General features: G+C 36.3%; 1 protein-coding gene across 3 annotated transcripts in view; it reads right to left on the bottom strand.

Moving 5' to 3' along the window:
• LOC138706719 (NBAS subunit of NRZ tethering complex-like) overlaps positions 1-17,111 on the bottom strand; it is a 115,992-nt gene that overhangs the window by 43,657 nt on the left and 55,224 nt on the right. For all 3 annotated transcript variants that reach the window (XM_069836334.1, XM_069836336.1, XM_069836335.1), the window contains exons 22-25: positions 13,054-13,250; positions 9,185-9,297; positions 5,362-5,537; positions 1,766-1,956 (exon numbers count right to left, since the gene is read on the bottom strand). In XM_069836334.1, the coding sequence (XP_069692435.1) occupies positions 1,766-1,956; positions 5,362-5,537; positions 9,185-9,297; positions 13,054-13,250 (677 nt within the window). The remainder of the gene's footprint in view (positions 1-1,765; positions 1,957-5,361; positions 5,538-9,184; positions 9,298-13,053; positions 13,251-17,111) is intronic.

Genomic DNA, 17,111 nt, shown 5'->3' with positions numbered 1-17,111 from the left:
GTAATAGCTCCCTGTAAAGCAGGTTTGAATAATTTCAAGGAAAAATTGTTCATTTCGAATGCAAATCTGGCTTTCAGGTAATAGCTCCCTGTAAAGCAGGTTTGAATAATTTCAAGGTAAAATTGTTCATTTCGAATGCAAATCTGGCTTTCAGGTAATAGCTCCCTGTAAAGCAGGTTTGAATAATTTCAAGGAAAAATTGTTCATTTCGAATGCAAATCTGGCTTTCAGGTAATAGCTCCCTGTAAAGCAGGTTTGAATAATTTCAAGGAAAAATTGTTCATTTCGAATGCAAATCTGGCTTTCAGGTAATAGCTCCCTGTAAAGCAGGTTTGAATAATTTCAAGGAAAAATTGTTCATTTCGAATGCAAATCTGGCTTTCAGGTAATAGCTCCCTGTAAAGCAGGTTTGAATAATTTCAAGGAAAAATTGTTCATTTCGAATGCAAATCTGGCTTTCAGGTAATAGCTCCCTGTAAAGCAGGTTTGAATAATTTCAAGGAAAAATTGTTCATTTCGAATGCAAATCTGGCTTTCAGGTAATAGCTCCCTGTAAAGCAGGTTTGAATAATTTCAAGGAAAAATTGTTCATTTCGAATGCAAATCTGGCTTTCAGGTAATAGCTCCCTGTAAAGCAGGTTTGAATAATTTCAAGGAAAAATTGTTCATTTCGAATGCAAATCTGGCTTTCAGGTAATAGCTCCCTGTAAAGCAGGTTTGAATAATTTCAAGGAAAAATTGTTCATTTCGAATGCAAATCTGGCTTTCAGGTAATAGCTCCCTGTAAAGCAGGTTTGAATAATTTCAAGGAAAAATTGTTCATTTCGAATGCAAATCTGGCTTTCAGGTAATAGCTCCCTGTAAAGCAGGTTTGAATAATTTCATGGAAAAATTGTTCATTTCGAATGCAAATCTGGCTTTCAGGTAATAGCTCCCTGTAAAGCAGGTTTGAATAATTTCAAGGAAAAATTGTTCATTTCGAATGCAAATCTGGCTTTCAGGTAATAGCTCCCTGTAAAGCAGGTTTGAATAATTTCATGGAAAAATTGTTCATTTCGAATGCAAATCTGGCTTTCAGGTAATAGCTCCCTGTAAAGCAGGTTTGAATAATTTCAAGGAAAAATTGTTCCTTGAAATTATTCAAACCTGCTTTACAGGGAGCTATTACCTGAAAGCCATATTTATATAAAACATTAGTTACTGGAGGTACGTTAACAGAAAGCCACAATTTAAGTCACACAGTATTTGTGTGTACTCATAGTTGAGTTCTAGCGTCTTGTCAGCTCATTTGAGTTGTGTGGATACAAAGGAAAAATTGTGACGGTGTCGTGTATGGTTCCTGGGGTAGCTCAGTCGGTAGAGCGTTCGCGCGCTAAGCAAAGGGTCCCGGGATCGATACCGAGCCCCGGAACAATTTTTCCTTGAAATTATTCAGATCACTTCGAAGTTATTATTTTTTCTCTCTCTTTTCAAAAAAAGATTTTGATTTCAATTTTTTTTTCTATGCTTTCTTCGGATATCCACCTATCAGTCATCAAAATTACAGCGTGATTGATTGACTATCTTAGTAGCTACAACGTGATAAATATTTAACGCAGAGGGAAACTAATTTCTCCCTCCCTCTGGCTCCGGTATCGCTGTCTCTCTTTCACACAAGCTATCTATATTACAATGCCGTAGTGATCTCCGATTGATTCTCCTTATATGCAGGAGATTTGCCGCGGAGAATAACTGTCCTCTGTGGTGATATTGTTGCACACCTCACCTGGTATTGACGAGCACCTCGACAACGTCGTCTGGGCAGTACAGCAGGGCAAAGGCTAAGAGATCACAGCGCAACTGCAGATTGTCGAACTCGGAGCTCTGCCCCAATGCCTGCACTACCTGCCACCCCAATGCGTGGCTCTTCTGCACCAGCTGCTGGCACACCTCAGCACAGAACTGGTAGTCCTGAGCCTGCACACACAAAATATTCAGTATGACAAACATTTCAAAATTTAAAATGATGGACAATCAACTACTACAACCTCCAAGGATGTTTTTTTAATTGGTTATTTTACGACGCTGTGTCAACAGTTATTTAGCATGTGAGTGATAATGAAGGTGACAATGGCAGCGAAATGAGTCCAGGGTCCAGCACTAAAAGGAGATAAAGGTGGTAATGCTGGCAAAATGAATTCAGGGTCCAGTGCCGAAAGTTTCCCAGCATTTGCTCTTAATGGGTTGAGGTAAAATCCCGGAAAAAACCTCAACCGGTAACTTGTCCCAGGCCTGCTCGTTTCAGTCAGGATTGCTAACAATTACTTCACAGCGGTGGACTCAAAGAACGGTCTACCCAGCAGTGTGAAGAAATCAGTTTTGATGTGGAGCATGTGTATTCACCAACTCCTATGACGGATGACAATGATGGTCATCAGAGGTGAATTTTGTAGTGAACAAGCAACTCCATCTATATCACCATCATTTAAAGAGAGAGGATGGTATAATTTGACATTATTTCATAACTGATGCACAATTCTCATTTTCTGTACGTAGAAATATCATTGCTGCACAACTTAAAATTCGAGATTAGTTTGAAAAAAAAAATTGGGGCTCAAAACTTGATAAAAAAAAGGCCTAAATACAATAATGGATATAGCTCAGCCAGTTTTGAAAATAAATTCAAATCATGCACATTTCTCATTTTCCGTACGTAGAAATACCATTGCTGCAATAACTTAAAATTCGAAATTAGTTTGAAAAAAAAATGGGGCTCAAAATTTGATAAAAAAAAAAGCCTAAATACAATAATTCACTGCAATGGATATAGCTCATCGAGTTTTGAAGATAAATTCAAAATCTCTTTGACTTTTACTCCTAAAAGCATATTCTTTAAAATATCGGAGCATAATTTTGATAATGTCTTTCAAAATTTTAAAATGAACTGTTACATTTTAAGAACGAATTTTAGAGCTCTTTTATAGAAATATGGAGGGACATTTTTCAAATGCAACAAAATAACAAATTTCTATTCCAGAGAAAAGTTTCTTAGTAGCTGAAGTATGTATGTTCCAAATATCAAGCACATAGCATTAACAGTTCCGAAGATAGGTAATTTTTTGTATGATAATAAAGCAAAAAATTAAAGTTACAGGAAATTGCAATTGTCATATAAAATTATTTTAATTATATAAATACAATTTCAATTAAGTAACATATTAAACAATTTATCTTCTATCAAACACGGATGTCCCCAAGACCAAATGTCCTACTTTAATTATGTAATTACTTTATTTTAATATCCAACAAGTGCAGCGAAGTGCACAGGTATGGCTAGTAAATAATAAATGAATAAATAAATATATCAATAAATTGATAGATAATGAGTGCTAGGAGTTTCAAAATTCTTTCTATCAAGATATGCATATGTCTTAGCCAGGGAAACTTTCTTGGTTGAAGACCTGAGACTGCGAATGCTACTGCCATCTACACCAGCATGTGAGGAACTGCTACGAGAGCTCTGAATGAAGAGGGACTCCATAAGTGAAGCTTCTACAATACTGACACCAAGGTAAATAAGGAATGGATGCAAGCAGAATATGAACTGAGGCACGTAGTGACGCGTTTTGCGATCCATGGTTTCCACCATCGCATCTGCACCAGGAAGTCTTTCCACCAGGCCTGCCGCGAATGTATATGTGTTCTGTGTAGTGAACAGTGTGACACTTACCATGCCTTGTATTGTAACAAGAGATCAGTATCGCTGATTGAATTTTGTACAAACTAGAGTCAGTGTAGTGTACAGTGTGACACTCAGTGTACATCTCAACAACCTCCTAGACTAGAGTCATATGGACTTTTGCCCATTGGGCACTTTACATTTTATTATTATTAATTGATAGATAATCTATACTAATAATAAATCTGTAGCCGAAATTTTTCTGGTAATTTTCGATTTTCCAAAAATAATTGGTCCTAACATATATAATTAACCACCCTGAAACCGAAAATCGCTTTTTTGACATTTTTGTTTGTATGTCTGTCTGTCTGTCTATCTGTCTGTCTGTATGTTTGTTACCTTTTCACGCGATAATGGCTGAACGGATTTCGATGAAAATTGGAATTTAAATTAAGTTCGTTGTAACTTAGATTTTAGGCTATATGGCATTCAAAATACATTATTTAAAAAGGGGGGTTATAAGGGGGTCTCAATATAAATCGAAATATCTCCCTTATTATTGATTTTTGTGAAAAATGTTACATAACAAAAGTTTCTTTAAAAATAATTTTCGATAAGTTTTATTCCTTAAAAATTTTGATAGGACTGATATTTAATGAGATAAATGAGTTTTAAAATTAAAATAACTGCCATCTAAGGCCGTGTAATGAATTAAAAAACAAATGACTCCGTCTATAAGGGGCCTTGGACAGCAACAATCGAAAGCTATGAAAGATAGCCTACAGAGAATGTTTCTGTGTTTGTATGAAGTAATATCGGAAGCTAAATTAACCGATTTGTATAATTAATTATTATTTCACCATTGGAAAGTGTAGTTTCTCTAGATGGACATAATGCTATAATGTTATTACAGTAACTTCTGATATAATATAATATAATATAATATAATATAATATAATATAATATAATATAATATAATATAATATAATATGTAATATTATATAATATAATTTAAGTTATTTGAAGGGTTCAGTACCATAGTGGGCCAAGCGTCATTTACTGAATACGTAGAAAACAAGGGTTAAAATTAAGTTATTACCATAATTCAATGGAAACCTATAACAAGTAAAATAAAATATACACATTAAATCTAAATGATGTCAATCTTCATTAAACTATGGTTGCATGTAATAACAATTAAAGGAATTGTCATTGCACCAAATGAGTGCTTTCTGGACCAAAATTATCGCATTTTAATTATTTAAATACAATTTAAATTAAGTAACATATTAAACGATTTATCCTTCTAACAAACACGAATGTTCCCTGGACCAAACGTCCTATTTTAATTATGTAATTACTTTATATTTATTTCTAACGGGTGCAGCGGAGCGCACAGATGCGGCTAGTAAATAAATAAGTAAATAAGTGAGTGAATCAGTGAATGAATAAATGAATAAATAAATAAATGAGTAAATAAATATAAATAATAAATAAAAATAAATAAAAAATAAAATAAATAAATAAAATCAAATAAAAATACAATAAAAATAAAATAAAATAAATACTTAAAATGTACAAAGTAGATAGTCACAAAATTAAATTTAATTACCACTCAAACACATATTATATTATATGATTGAATAAATAAATATAAGCATGTAAGAAAGCCCAAAAATAAACGGGTGAACAAATGACTGAACCTTAAGTGCAGCTTCAGCAATGAGCACCAACACGTGCCCTTCCCTCTGCCGAGCATCGCTGCCACACACATGCAGCTTGTGTGCAAGCTGCAGCAGCCGCTGGGTGCTGCGATATGTCATCGTCTTCTTTTGGATACATAACTCCACTAGACGCAGGCGTTCTGAACACAGCCTCACTGCAACACATGCATCAGACTCTATAACTGAGGTAATTTCCAATCTTCAGTTACCGTCTAATCGTATCCTGCTGGATTGATTAACTTCGCAAAAGAAAGCAGTATACAACCCTTACATTCGTTTCATAAACATTACTACCATTATAGGCTCGTTGCATAATATACCATTATTTTAATATGCCACACCAATAAAAACATGCAACCCCATGAAACCTTGCAGTATACTGATCACCTAGCCATCTGCAGGGAAGAGGACATCAGGAAGATCCAGAAGATGGCAGAATACCGAGCTGGAAGACAATGGGACATATTAATAAAACTGAGAAACTCCTAGTGAGTAAGACCTGATGAGCACGAGCACAGCGTCGCTAGTTTGTATTAATAAAAACATCTTCAAATGGCGGAGCAAAAGATCAGCGACATGAGCATTTGCTCTGTATTCGTTCAACTTTTGTTTTTTCTTACGTACATCCTTCCGCACTTCCGACTCTATTTCATATCAGAGGGTTGCCAATAGTAGATAGGCTATCTTAACAAACAGAACGTGTTCGGTCTGAGGAGTGGCTTAAAATTTTAGTTTACGTTCCACAATGGAGGAAAGCACAAAAACATTTTGTACAAATTATTGAAGTCCATAAAAAAGTGCTTCAGAAATCACAACTCCCTGACAGCAAGGGCAAAAAACATGTAGGAAAAGTCCATGCAATTTAGATCACTTGACTTAAATCGTTTATTACTTCATCCACTTCAATGAAATCTCTATAAATTTTATAAACAAAATTTAGTATAGTGCAGTGAATGCTTTAGTGAAACTAAACATTAATACTGGTATAGGTAAAGGTATCCCCGTAACATGCCATGAAGGCACTTGGGGGGCATGGAGGTAGAGCCCCATGCTTTCCATGACCTCGACACTAGAATAAGGTGGTGTGGTCGGCACCACGCTCTGACCGCCTTTTACCCCCGGGAAAGACCCGGTACTCAATTTTATAGGAGGCTGAGTGAACCTCGGGGCCGTTCTGAAAGTTTGGCAATGAGAAAAAATACTGTCACCACCTGGGATCGAACCCAGGACCTTCCAGTCCGTAGCCAGCTGCTCTACAACTGAGCTACCCGGCTGCCTTAATACCGGTATAATTGTCATAAATTGTTTAAAAATAATGTTTATAATAAAATGTGTTTCCATGTAATTTGGACCGGGAAATCGTGTAATTTGGACTGGTATATATAAACTGCTGTAATGAAATTTAATTTACTTAAGTAATTCTAAACAATAAAATGGAATATTATGATACATTGTACGTACCTTTGCACATGTGGCATAATAATAATAATAATAATAATAATAATAATAATTATTATTATTATTATTATTATTATTATTATTATTATTATTATAGTCGGCTTCGGTAACGTAGTCGGTACAGTGCTGGGCTTCTGTGCTCGAGATTGCGGGTTCGATCCCGGCCCAGGTCGGTGGCATTTAACTGTGCATAAATGTGACAGGCTTATGTCAGTAGATTTACTGACATGTAAAAGAACTCCTGCGGGATAAAATTCCGGCACACCGTCGATGCTGGTATAACCTCTGCAGTACGGGGGTCGTTAAATAAATCATATTAAAATATTTTAATAATAATAATAATAATAATAATAATAATAATATAGTTCATCCCGAATTTCGGCACAGTTTTCATGGGCTCGCTTTTTACAACTATTGCACTGCGAGGCCCACAGCCAGACTTCCAGAACAAATTAAAAATGGGCGAAAGTTTTTTTACATTCGTGTTTATTAGAGACTATTTCAATATAAGAAACTTACTGTATCTAAGTTTGTGAATATAAAGCAGAATTATGGAGTTATTGTATATGTCTTTATATAATATTTATCTCTCTGTCAAATATTAAAAGCTTTTATTCAATATCGTCCTCAGAATCACAGGTAAAACCATCCACTAGCGCAAAAATTAAAATATTGCTTCAATGGTCCAAATTACACACTCGTGGTCGGTTCAAATTACACACCGTGCAAATATTCCATTTATAAACAAATATTACAAAAATATTGTAAATAGACGAATGCAGCTATGGTATAAGTTATCTTTATATTTTTGCAATACTTGAACAAGCAAAACATCTAAATAGTAACTACACAGCACTCAATCTCGACAGAGTGTAAGGTTTTAAGGATTGTGATTAATAAACTTATTTTCTTCTCACTCCTCACCTTTGAATGTAACAGCAAAATAACTTGCAGGCAGAAAGTTACTCTCAACGGTCTTGCTATCCTACCTGAGACAGGAGTTGACCAAACTTGCAAATACCAAAATCCAAATCAATTCAAATTACACGCCGGTCCAAATTACATGGACTTCCCCTAGCTGTCGAATCCATCAGGGAAGTAATAAAGCAGGAATTTGGCATGGAAATGATAGAAAACCAGATTATGAAAAATATTAATAATATGAGAAGCCGATTGAAATCGAAAACAGACCTAAAAAGGACTGGAAACAAGAAAAACCTTTTTAAAGAATTTCTCCATATACGGGAATCATGCACGGAACCAGGCCACCTGACGTTAACGCTGGTGAATCTCTCATTTCCATTGCACGTAGCCTGCACGTTAATACTGGGGACTCCTTTTCTATTTATATATATCCCCATGTATAGTTTTTTTTATTAACACGTGGGTACAGTCCACTGCCCCTATAACATCGGGAATGTGTCGACCTCGGTAGCGCAGTGGGTATAGTGCTGACCTTCTGCGCTCGAGGTTGCGGGTTCGATCCTGGCCCAGGTCGATGGCATTTAAGTGTGCATAAATGTGACAGGTTCATGTCAGTACCCGTAGATTTACTGGCACGTAAAAGAACTCCTGCGGGACAAAATTCCGGCACACCGGCGACGCTGATACAATCTCTGCAGTTGCGTCATTAAATAAACCATAATTTAAAAATTTATTAGGGAATGTACACTTGTTTGACCATTGATTTTTAGCTGCCTCAAGAGCAGCATTGGTAATTGTATCCAATTGTCTACTTTTTCCTTAATTGCACAGATAATTTCCCAGAATTCTAAGGACACAGTCTCTTGTGAAATACCAATATCTTCTACTACACCAACCTGAAAACCAGGGTCTCCTACGCACCTTAGAAATATTCTCTTTTTTTTTCTGCATTCCTTAGTGTTCCACCCCTTGTTTCGTTCGATTTGGGTAAGAAATGTTCCGTAAGCCACTACACATCATTTTCCCGTTCAAATCTGTACAAATCTTAGTAACTATGCACATCAGAGTCCCTCGTCTTTTATAAATCTTTCTTTTTCGACCAGGAATCACATTCATGAATGTTGCCATCATGTTTATAAACGTCTCTCGAGTATGTTGCGTCTGCTAATAAGCTACCTCAGGATATCGTAAGCATTTGCTCGTAACAATGAGCATGACCTCTGCTTTATTAATATCAAAACATGAGCACTTGCCCTGCGGCCGAGGTGATTGAGCATGACCTCGGCGAGTAACATGAGCAAGATCCTATTATTAATATCAAACAGCGACAATGCTCAGATTCTTGAGTAACTTCCTTTTATTAATATCTCCCAATGATGAGCACTTACATAACCTAAATGTGTTACTGTGTGCAGCTTACCTTGTAAAGGAAGCAGGTTGGTGCCGAAGTCATAGAGCATCTGCACTGCAGTGATTAGGTCCAGTTGTTCTCTGATTTCCTCGTTTTCGTCTGTGATGAGATTCAGACACGTCCTACACAGCAACCAGACTACATTCAAACAATACAAATCCTATACTGCAGTGGTTACAAAACTGGGGGTCGTGTAAAGAGCTGGGGAGGGTCGCGAGATGATTTACAAAATAAAACAAAATAATCAACTTATTAACGTATACTTACAGTGCATTTAGAAACATAAACAACATTCAAGACAATAAAAAAGTTTCAGTAGTTATACACTAAAGTACAAATCAATTTTATTTACGCGACAAATATGCCTGTTCTTCACAAAGTATCTGGACTCTGTATTTGATACACACACAGTGATATCACTTTCAAGTTCAATGAGATTTCTCACTTTTGTTTCGATGACAAACATAGACGAGAAGCTAATTTTCCATAAATATGAGGTTGTAAATGTATAAAAAATTTAACAGCTTCTTTTGCAAACTCGACGTATTCATGCATATTTTTTACTACAAACTGATGTACACTGTGCAAAAAAGCCTAGTTTCAACATTCCAACAGTACATATTATTGAAATGAAGTCCACCCCCAACAAATAGTTGGACGGAACTGTAAAAATGGATTTAGCATCCATCTGTAACTGTCGTATTGTTTTTAGTGTTTTCCAGAAAATATTCAAAAAGTTGTTGTTTAGAATAATTCTAATTATTGTGCAAACTCAGTATTTCTCGTCTAACTCTGATTCAGGTTCTGGCTGATACGTACATCTATTATCAGGCAGTACATCTCATTTGACGATATGTGTCAGAGGAAGAACAATAATTGTTTGTATACATCTTAAGTCTGATTAGTGTAATATGTAGCTAATTGGTGATGCAATAAATACAATGGAGGGAGAAAGGGACTGACCACCCTATCCCATTATCTCCTGACTTAGTTCATAAGTGGTGCCATATTAGTATCACTTGTAAGGTTCAGACCTGTCTTAGGACAGTTGACTAAACAGTAATAATTCTCATATCACATGTAGCTAAATTTCCCAAGAGTTCTTTAATGCACTGGAATGCATCACATTTCTTTTCGCCAAGTGATGTTGACCAGAAATCAAGTTTCTTTACAAATCCTTTCATTTTTCCACTGGCTGTTATTATGTTAACATCTTGGCCTTGCAAACTAATATTCAAAGTGTTAAGTGTTCGAAAATATCAACAAAGGAGGCTGCGAGAAATGATCTTCATGTAATATTTCACGTTATTTTTGCACTATATTTTTCTATTTTGGTCGTTCTTCGGATGGTATCCACTAATTTTGAGTAAAATTATCGCTGTTTTCGATTTTACAGGGATGTGTATTTTTCGAATGGAGTTAAGTACCCTATCATTTCGGTAGAGGGGGGTCACATACAGAAGTCTCGTCCAAAAGAGGATTGTGCCTTCAAAATGTTTGGGAAGCACTGCTATATTGGAATAGCAAACAACATACCGTTGGTTTTTTGAGGAATTTTATGTGACTACACATTTTTATTCAAACAATAAAAACCTAATTTTAAAATTCTAATCTTCATTATCCTCCTGATGTAGAGCAGTGATCGATGACAGATCTGCCCGCATTATGTCTTTATCATTCCATGCTTTGTTAGTTAATATCTCCTCCCACTGGAAACCACGAGCTGCTGCAATTTGGTCACTCTATCTCATTCGAGGTCTTCACCTGGGTCATTAACCTTTCTGTTTCAAATTTCATATTCTCATAGGCAATCTGTCTTCATCCATTCCTTTGATATGCCGAAAGCATTTCAATTTATTTCTTTCTCAATTTTTCTGAAGCTGTTCTATATTTAAAATATCTCTAATTTTCTCATTTCTTATAACATTTCAATGGATACCTAGTCATTGTGGTATACCTGGAAACGAGAAAGTCGATAATATTGCAAAACAGGCAACATATTTGCAACCAAGACCTCTTCAAGTGACATCTCTATCCAGTGCTTTTGCTTCAGTAAAGTCTCATTTTATAAACCTATGGATCAACAATTGGCTCTCTTCTGACAAAGGAAAAATTTTACAGTCTGTACAAAAGAAACCAAATGACCTGGAAATGTACAAAAACTTGCCCAGACATGTTCAAACATTTTTAACAAGAGCCAGAACAGGTCACATTGTCACTCAATTGTACCTACACCAATTTCACATTTCTGATAATCCTACTTGTCTGTGATGTAATAATCATGATGAAGATCTGGAACACATTCTTCTATACTGTCCATCCATAAACCACAAAAGAAGTAAATTAAAATCATCAGTACCAGTTGCAGAAGACACAGCCCTGCGGTATATATTGACTACACCCCATCTCTGGCTACTAGCAACAGGCATCTATAATGAACACCGATCAAAATACCCCTCATTTCTCGTGAAAAACAACAACTGAATAGACTACAGTGGACTATAGTGAACTTTATGTTGTCAGCAAAGAGCTGGATACATTAAGAATTGATACATTGATGGATTTGTCCATTTTGGTTTTCCCTAAAATTCCACTGCAACTGAAGTAATTTTCATTGGCGTTGCATCATCCACTTCACAGGTGTACCAACCTTTGCATTATTTATGAAATGACTCTCGTATCTTCATTCCTCCAATAGTCGAGCAAAGTACATCCAACATTTGTCTCCTGTACTGTATCTCATTTCTGCAGCTCGTAATCTCAAGTCTCTTTGTTCAAGAACCCAAATTTCACTTCTGTACATGAGAGTTTGAAGAGCAAGAGTATTATATAATTGTAGTCTGGTATGTTTCTGTATTAATTGAGGTTTTAAAGTAGTTTAATAATCCTAATATTTGTAAAACTTTTGCAAGTTTTTTTTTTTTATTTATGTCAGTTTCTCCTTCGTAGGACATACTGCATCCTAAGTATGGGAAACTGTTTACTTGTTCTTTAATCATATTTTCGATTACATTTTGTTTCGTATTGAATCTGTGCCTCTGAATGCCATTACTTTACGATGAAAGAGTAATGGAACGGAGAAAAATTCTCTCCGGCGCCGGGATTTGAACCCGGGTTTTCAGCTCTATGTGCTGACGTTTTATCCACTAAGCCACACCGGATTGCACCCCGGCGTCGGAAGAATCGTCTCAGTTTTAAGTTCCAACTCTTGGGTTCCCTCTAGTGGCCGTCCTCTGCACTACGTCATAGATATCTATGAACCTAGGAACCCAAGAGTTGGAACTTAAAACTGAGACGATTCTTCCGACGCCGGGGTGGAATCCGGTGTGGCTTAGTGGATAAAGCGTCAGCACGTAGAGCTGAAAACCCGGGTTCAAATCCCGGCGCCGGAGAGAATTTTTCTCCGTTCCATTACTCTTTCATCGTATGATGACGCAGAATATCTGCATGGAAATATCATATGTACTTCGGTACATTAAAATAATATATAAAATAATATATAAGCCATTACTTTAGTTTTGATAGGTCAGATTTCCATACCATATTCTTGTGTGATTTTATGCAATGTGAATAAACCTCTTTTTGTAAACTGTCTTCGGAATTGATTACAAATCAATCATTTGCAAATAATATAGTATTTAGCTTTGTGTTCTTCCTAATGTGTACAATAATTTCCTCTTAACAAAAGACTATCAAGACACAGCTGAAGACAGCAGGAGCTGAAGAGCTCTAGTAATCATGGCCAAAACCATCTTTGGACATAAATGAATATTTCAATAGACGATTTGTTTTCAACCCAAAATTAACCTAATCATAACGCTATTATTTTTTCTAGATAAATAAAGTGACAGCTATTACAAGAAATGATTTATGCCCACCTGGCGAGGTCCATGGCAGGATCTTCCGCACTGCCTGCGGAGTCGAAGTACTCCATCGCTGCCTGCAGCACCAGCTGCACACTTTGGTAGTAGGACACTCTGCCCTTATCCCAGTCACCCTTTTGCCTCACCAGAAGCTCTGCGACCATCTCGATGTTCTTCTTTCTGCCAGACGCCAGAATTGTGGCCACATAAATCTACACACAACACAACCACCATTCATTACTGTGGTCTGAGGCCCTTAGTTCGATACTACAGTAGCGTGCAAATTAATCCGAACAACGTAATTACTTATGCAAAAACACTCAAACGGGATAAAAAAAGGATCTAAGACATACCTCAGTAATCTATGTGGCCTCCCTTGTTCCTAATAACAGCTCTGAGACGATTTGGCATGGATTCCACTAATTTCCCACAAATATTCTTCATTTCTTCATCGCGAAACCATACACCAATGAGGGCAGAAATCATCTTCTTCTTTGTAGAACAATCCATTTTTTGCATTCTTCTTTTGCAAATTGACCACAAGTTCTCAATGGGGTTGATGTCGGGTGAGTTGCCTGGCCAGGGGAGTACCTGAATATTCTTCTTGCTGAAGAATTCTGTAGTTTTTTGAGACGTATGGCATGGTGCCAGGTCTTGTTGGAACACACCTCTGCCATCCGGAAATGATTTTTGCAGCTGGGGTAAGATTCTGGTTTCCAATAAGTGAATATATTTGTCAGAATTCATCATTCCCTTCATAGGTATTAATGCTCCAGGCCCTTCATGTGTAAAACAACCCCAAAACATTACTTTAGGAGGGTATTTGGGTGCTTGTTGGAGATGAGCTGCTGTTACTTTTTCGGATCCTTTCCGTAGGTAAGAAATACGGTGGCCGTGGACCTCAAAATGAGACTCATCGGAAAAAAGTACATTCTTCCAGTCATTCACCGTCCAGTGTTGATGTAATTTTGCCCACATTAAACGTTTTTTGCACATAACAGGGGTTAGCAGTTGCTTCTTAATAGGCTTATGAGCCCTTCGTCCAGCTTCCAAAAGCCTACGCCGCACTGTTGTGACGTGAATATTCGTCCCAGTGGTAGCCATTAACTCGCGGGTTAAGTCGACAGCAGTTAGTCTAGGATTTAATTTACTTTTCCTGACAATTAAACTATCATCTGCAGGTGAAGTCTTCCTTTTCCGGCCACAGTTTCCCTTTTCCTGGGGTGTGATGGATCCAGTCTCCCTGTATAGTTTTATTACCGAATTAACAGTAGCCAAACCAATGTGACATTCTGCAGCAATTTGCCTCTGTGTCATGGAAGACTGCTCTGCTAATGTTATAATTTTAGACCGTTTTCGTGGAGTTGTATCCATTTGTAAAGACGACAGAATGTACACAGGATTGCAGTATTAAGTCTTCAACACAACTGAAATGCTTATAAGTACAAAACGACAGGCAAAATGTCACATATTATAAAAAAATATAATAACGACAGACCTTCAACAATGGAGTTATACGTACTACAGATGTCAATTAAAGCAGTATGAGCAGCTGTGAGGCTAACAATGACAGAAAATATAAAAATATGTCGTGTTCGGATTAATTTGCATGCTACTGTAACTACCATAACCTACATAAAATAATTATCGTGGAAGCCAGTATCATGGTCAGATGAATATGCACACACTTATCCACTCAGTCCTATTCAATGTTTACTTCGAACTTAGACAAACGTAATTTAACATTTTGTCTACAAAGAATTCACTCAATCATTGCATGAAGTGATGGATACAATAACTAAAGATGATTAAAAATAAGTAGCTACTTGCTCCAAAGGAATCTGAAATACTAGCTCCACCAAATAAAATAAACGGTAAATCCTTTAGATAGATAAAAGAGGTATAATTACTTACTTACTGGCTTTTAAGGAACCTGCAGGTTCATTGCCGCTCTCACATAAGCCCGCCATTGATCCCTATCCTGAGCAAGATTAATCCAGTCTCTACCATCATATCCTACCTCCCTCAAATCCATTTTAATATTATCTTCCCATCTACGTCTCGGCCTCCCCAAAGGCCTTTTTCCCGCCGGCCTCCCAACTAACACTCTATATGCATTTCTGGATTCGCCCATATGTGCTACATGCCCTGCCCATCTCAAACGTCTGGATTTTATGTTCCTAATTATGTCAGGTGAAGAATACAATGCGTGCAGCTCTGCGTTGTGTAACTTTCTCCATTCTCCTGTAACTTCATCCCTCTTAGCCCCAAATATTTTCCTAAGAACCTTATTCTCAAACACCCTTAATCTCTGTTCCTCTCTCAAAGTGAGAGTCCAAGTTTCACAACCATACAGAACAACCGGTAATATAACTGTTTTATAAATTCGAACTTTCAGATTTTTTGACAGCAGACTAGATGACAAAAGCTTCTCAACCGAATAACAGGCATTTCCCGTATTTATTCTAAGTTTAATTTCCTCCAGAGAGTCATTTATATTTGTTACTGTTGCTCCAAGATATTTGAATTTTTCCACCTCTTCAAAGGAAAAATCTCCAATTTTTATAGTTCAATTTCGTACAATATTCTGGTCACGAGACATAAAAGAGGTATTATAAAATTTAATTTTGAAAACAATTTTTTCTCCTTTGTAGGAGGAATAGGTCCTAACTGTGACTTATTGGCACCATAGCATTGTTCTTGGTGCACCATGTGAGGGAGATGGTCTACGTGCACCACTATGATGACTATGATCATTAATGGAGCAAGAGTGGAATGCCAGTTGCCTCACAGCTTAACATTAAGGGGTTAGATACAGCTTACGGCAGTAAATTTTTTGGAAATATTCACCATTTTCTCCCTTCATTACTGTATTTTGTACTATAATGAAAATTGATATGTGTAAAACACTGTTCTGCTATATGCAAAAAATATTTTTACGATTTAAAAAAACTATTCATATATATTTTTTTCAAAATTAAAAATGGTGGCAGTTCACCATGCAGTGATGAAGTGTTTTCTTCATAACTCATAAACTTGTTAACTTTTCATGTTCTCTCTCTTTTATTTTATGCTGAAACTCATATTTACAATACCTTGCTCTTTCAACTACATTCCTTAATAAATAATTTTTTTTTATTTTGTATTAGAAAAAAATACTGATATTTGACAATTTTTTTAAACGAATTTATTTTTTATCAGACAATCTATCGAAGGTAGAGAAGTGATCTTGCAATCATATTGTAGATATGACATGCATAAATACACACAAAAAATTTCATCACAGAATGTTAGATAGTTTTTGAGTTATGTGGGAAACGCTTCATCACTGCACAGTGAACTGAATTTTGAGGGAAAAAAAAAAAATGTAAATAATTTTTTAAATCGTAAAAATATTTTTTCATATAGCAGAAGGACAGTTTTTTACACATACCAATTTTCATTATTGTAAAAGATACAGAGAGAGAAAAAAGATGTTGAATATTTCCAAAATGTTATTGCTGTAAGTCCTAATCCCTTAAAGGAGCGAGGTTGCTTTCTGGTTTGGGTTGCTTTCTGATTTATCATTTCAATACCGGTATGTCTTCTCCATTCAAATTATAACATTTAACTCAGGATTCAAAACAAAAAAAAAAAAAAAATGGAATGCTGTGATCACTGTCTTCATATTTCCAAATTTTTGTGATTACTTTCTCCAGTTTTTAGTCTTATTGTTATTTGTATTTAGTCATTTGAATACCGCTGTAGAAGTATTGAAAACTTTGTGATGGATTTAGACCTTTTTGCAGTAAAATTTGTTCCAGGATCACTTATGCTGGGTCTTCTTCAGTCAGATCCAACATTTTCAGATTTCATATCTGTAGATGAGGCCAGCCTGATGGTCTAGTGGTCAGAGCTTCTGGCTATAGTTCATGAGGTCCCGGGTTCGATTCCCGGTTAGAGCACAGGAATTTGTCCATGGTCTGGAATTTAGGTTAAGTTTAGATTTAAGACCTCTCCTGGCACCACATTATCATAATCATCCTATCACATCATCGGGGTAATGTAACTCCGCCTTCCAGGTGCCCCAACCT

Source organism: Periplaneta americana, chromosome 9, assembly GCF_040183065.1.
Source record: "Periplaneta americana isolate PAMFEO1 chromosome 9, P.americana_PAMFEO1_priV1, whole genome shotgun sequence".
NCBI lineage: Eukaryota > Metazoa > Arthropoda > Insecta > Blattodea > Blattidae > Periplaneta > Periplaneta americana.
Note: the sequence above shows the minus strand (reverse complement) of the source record. Positions and strands in the feature narration are given on the sequence as shown.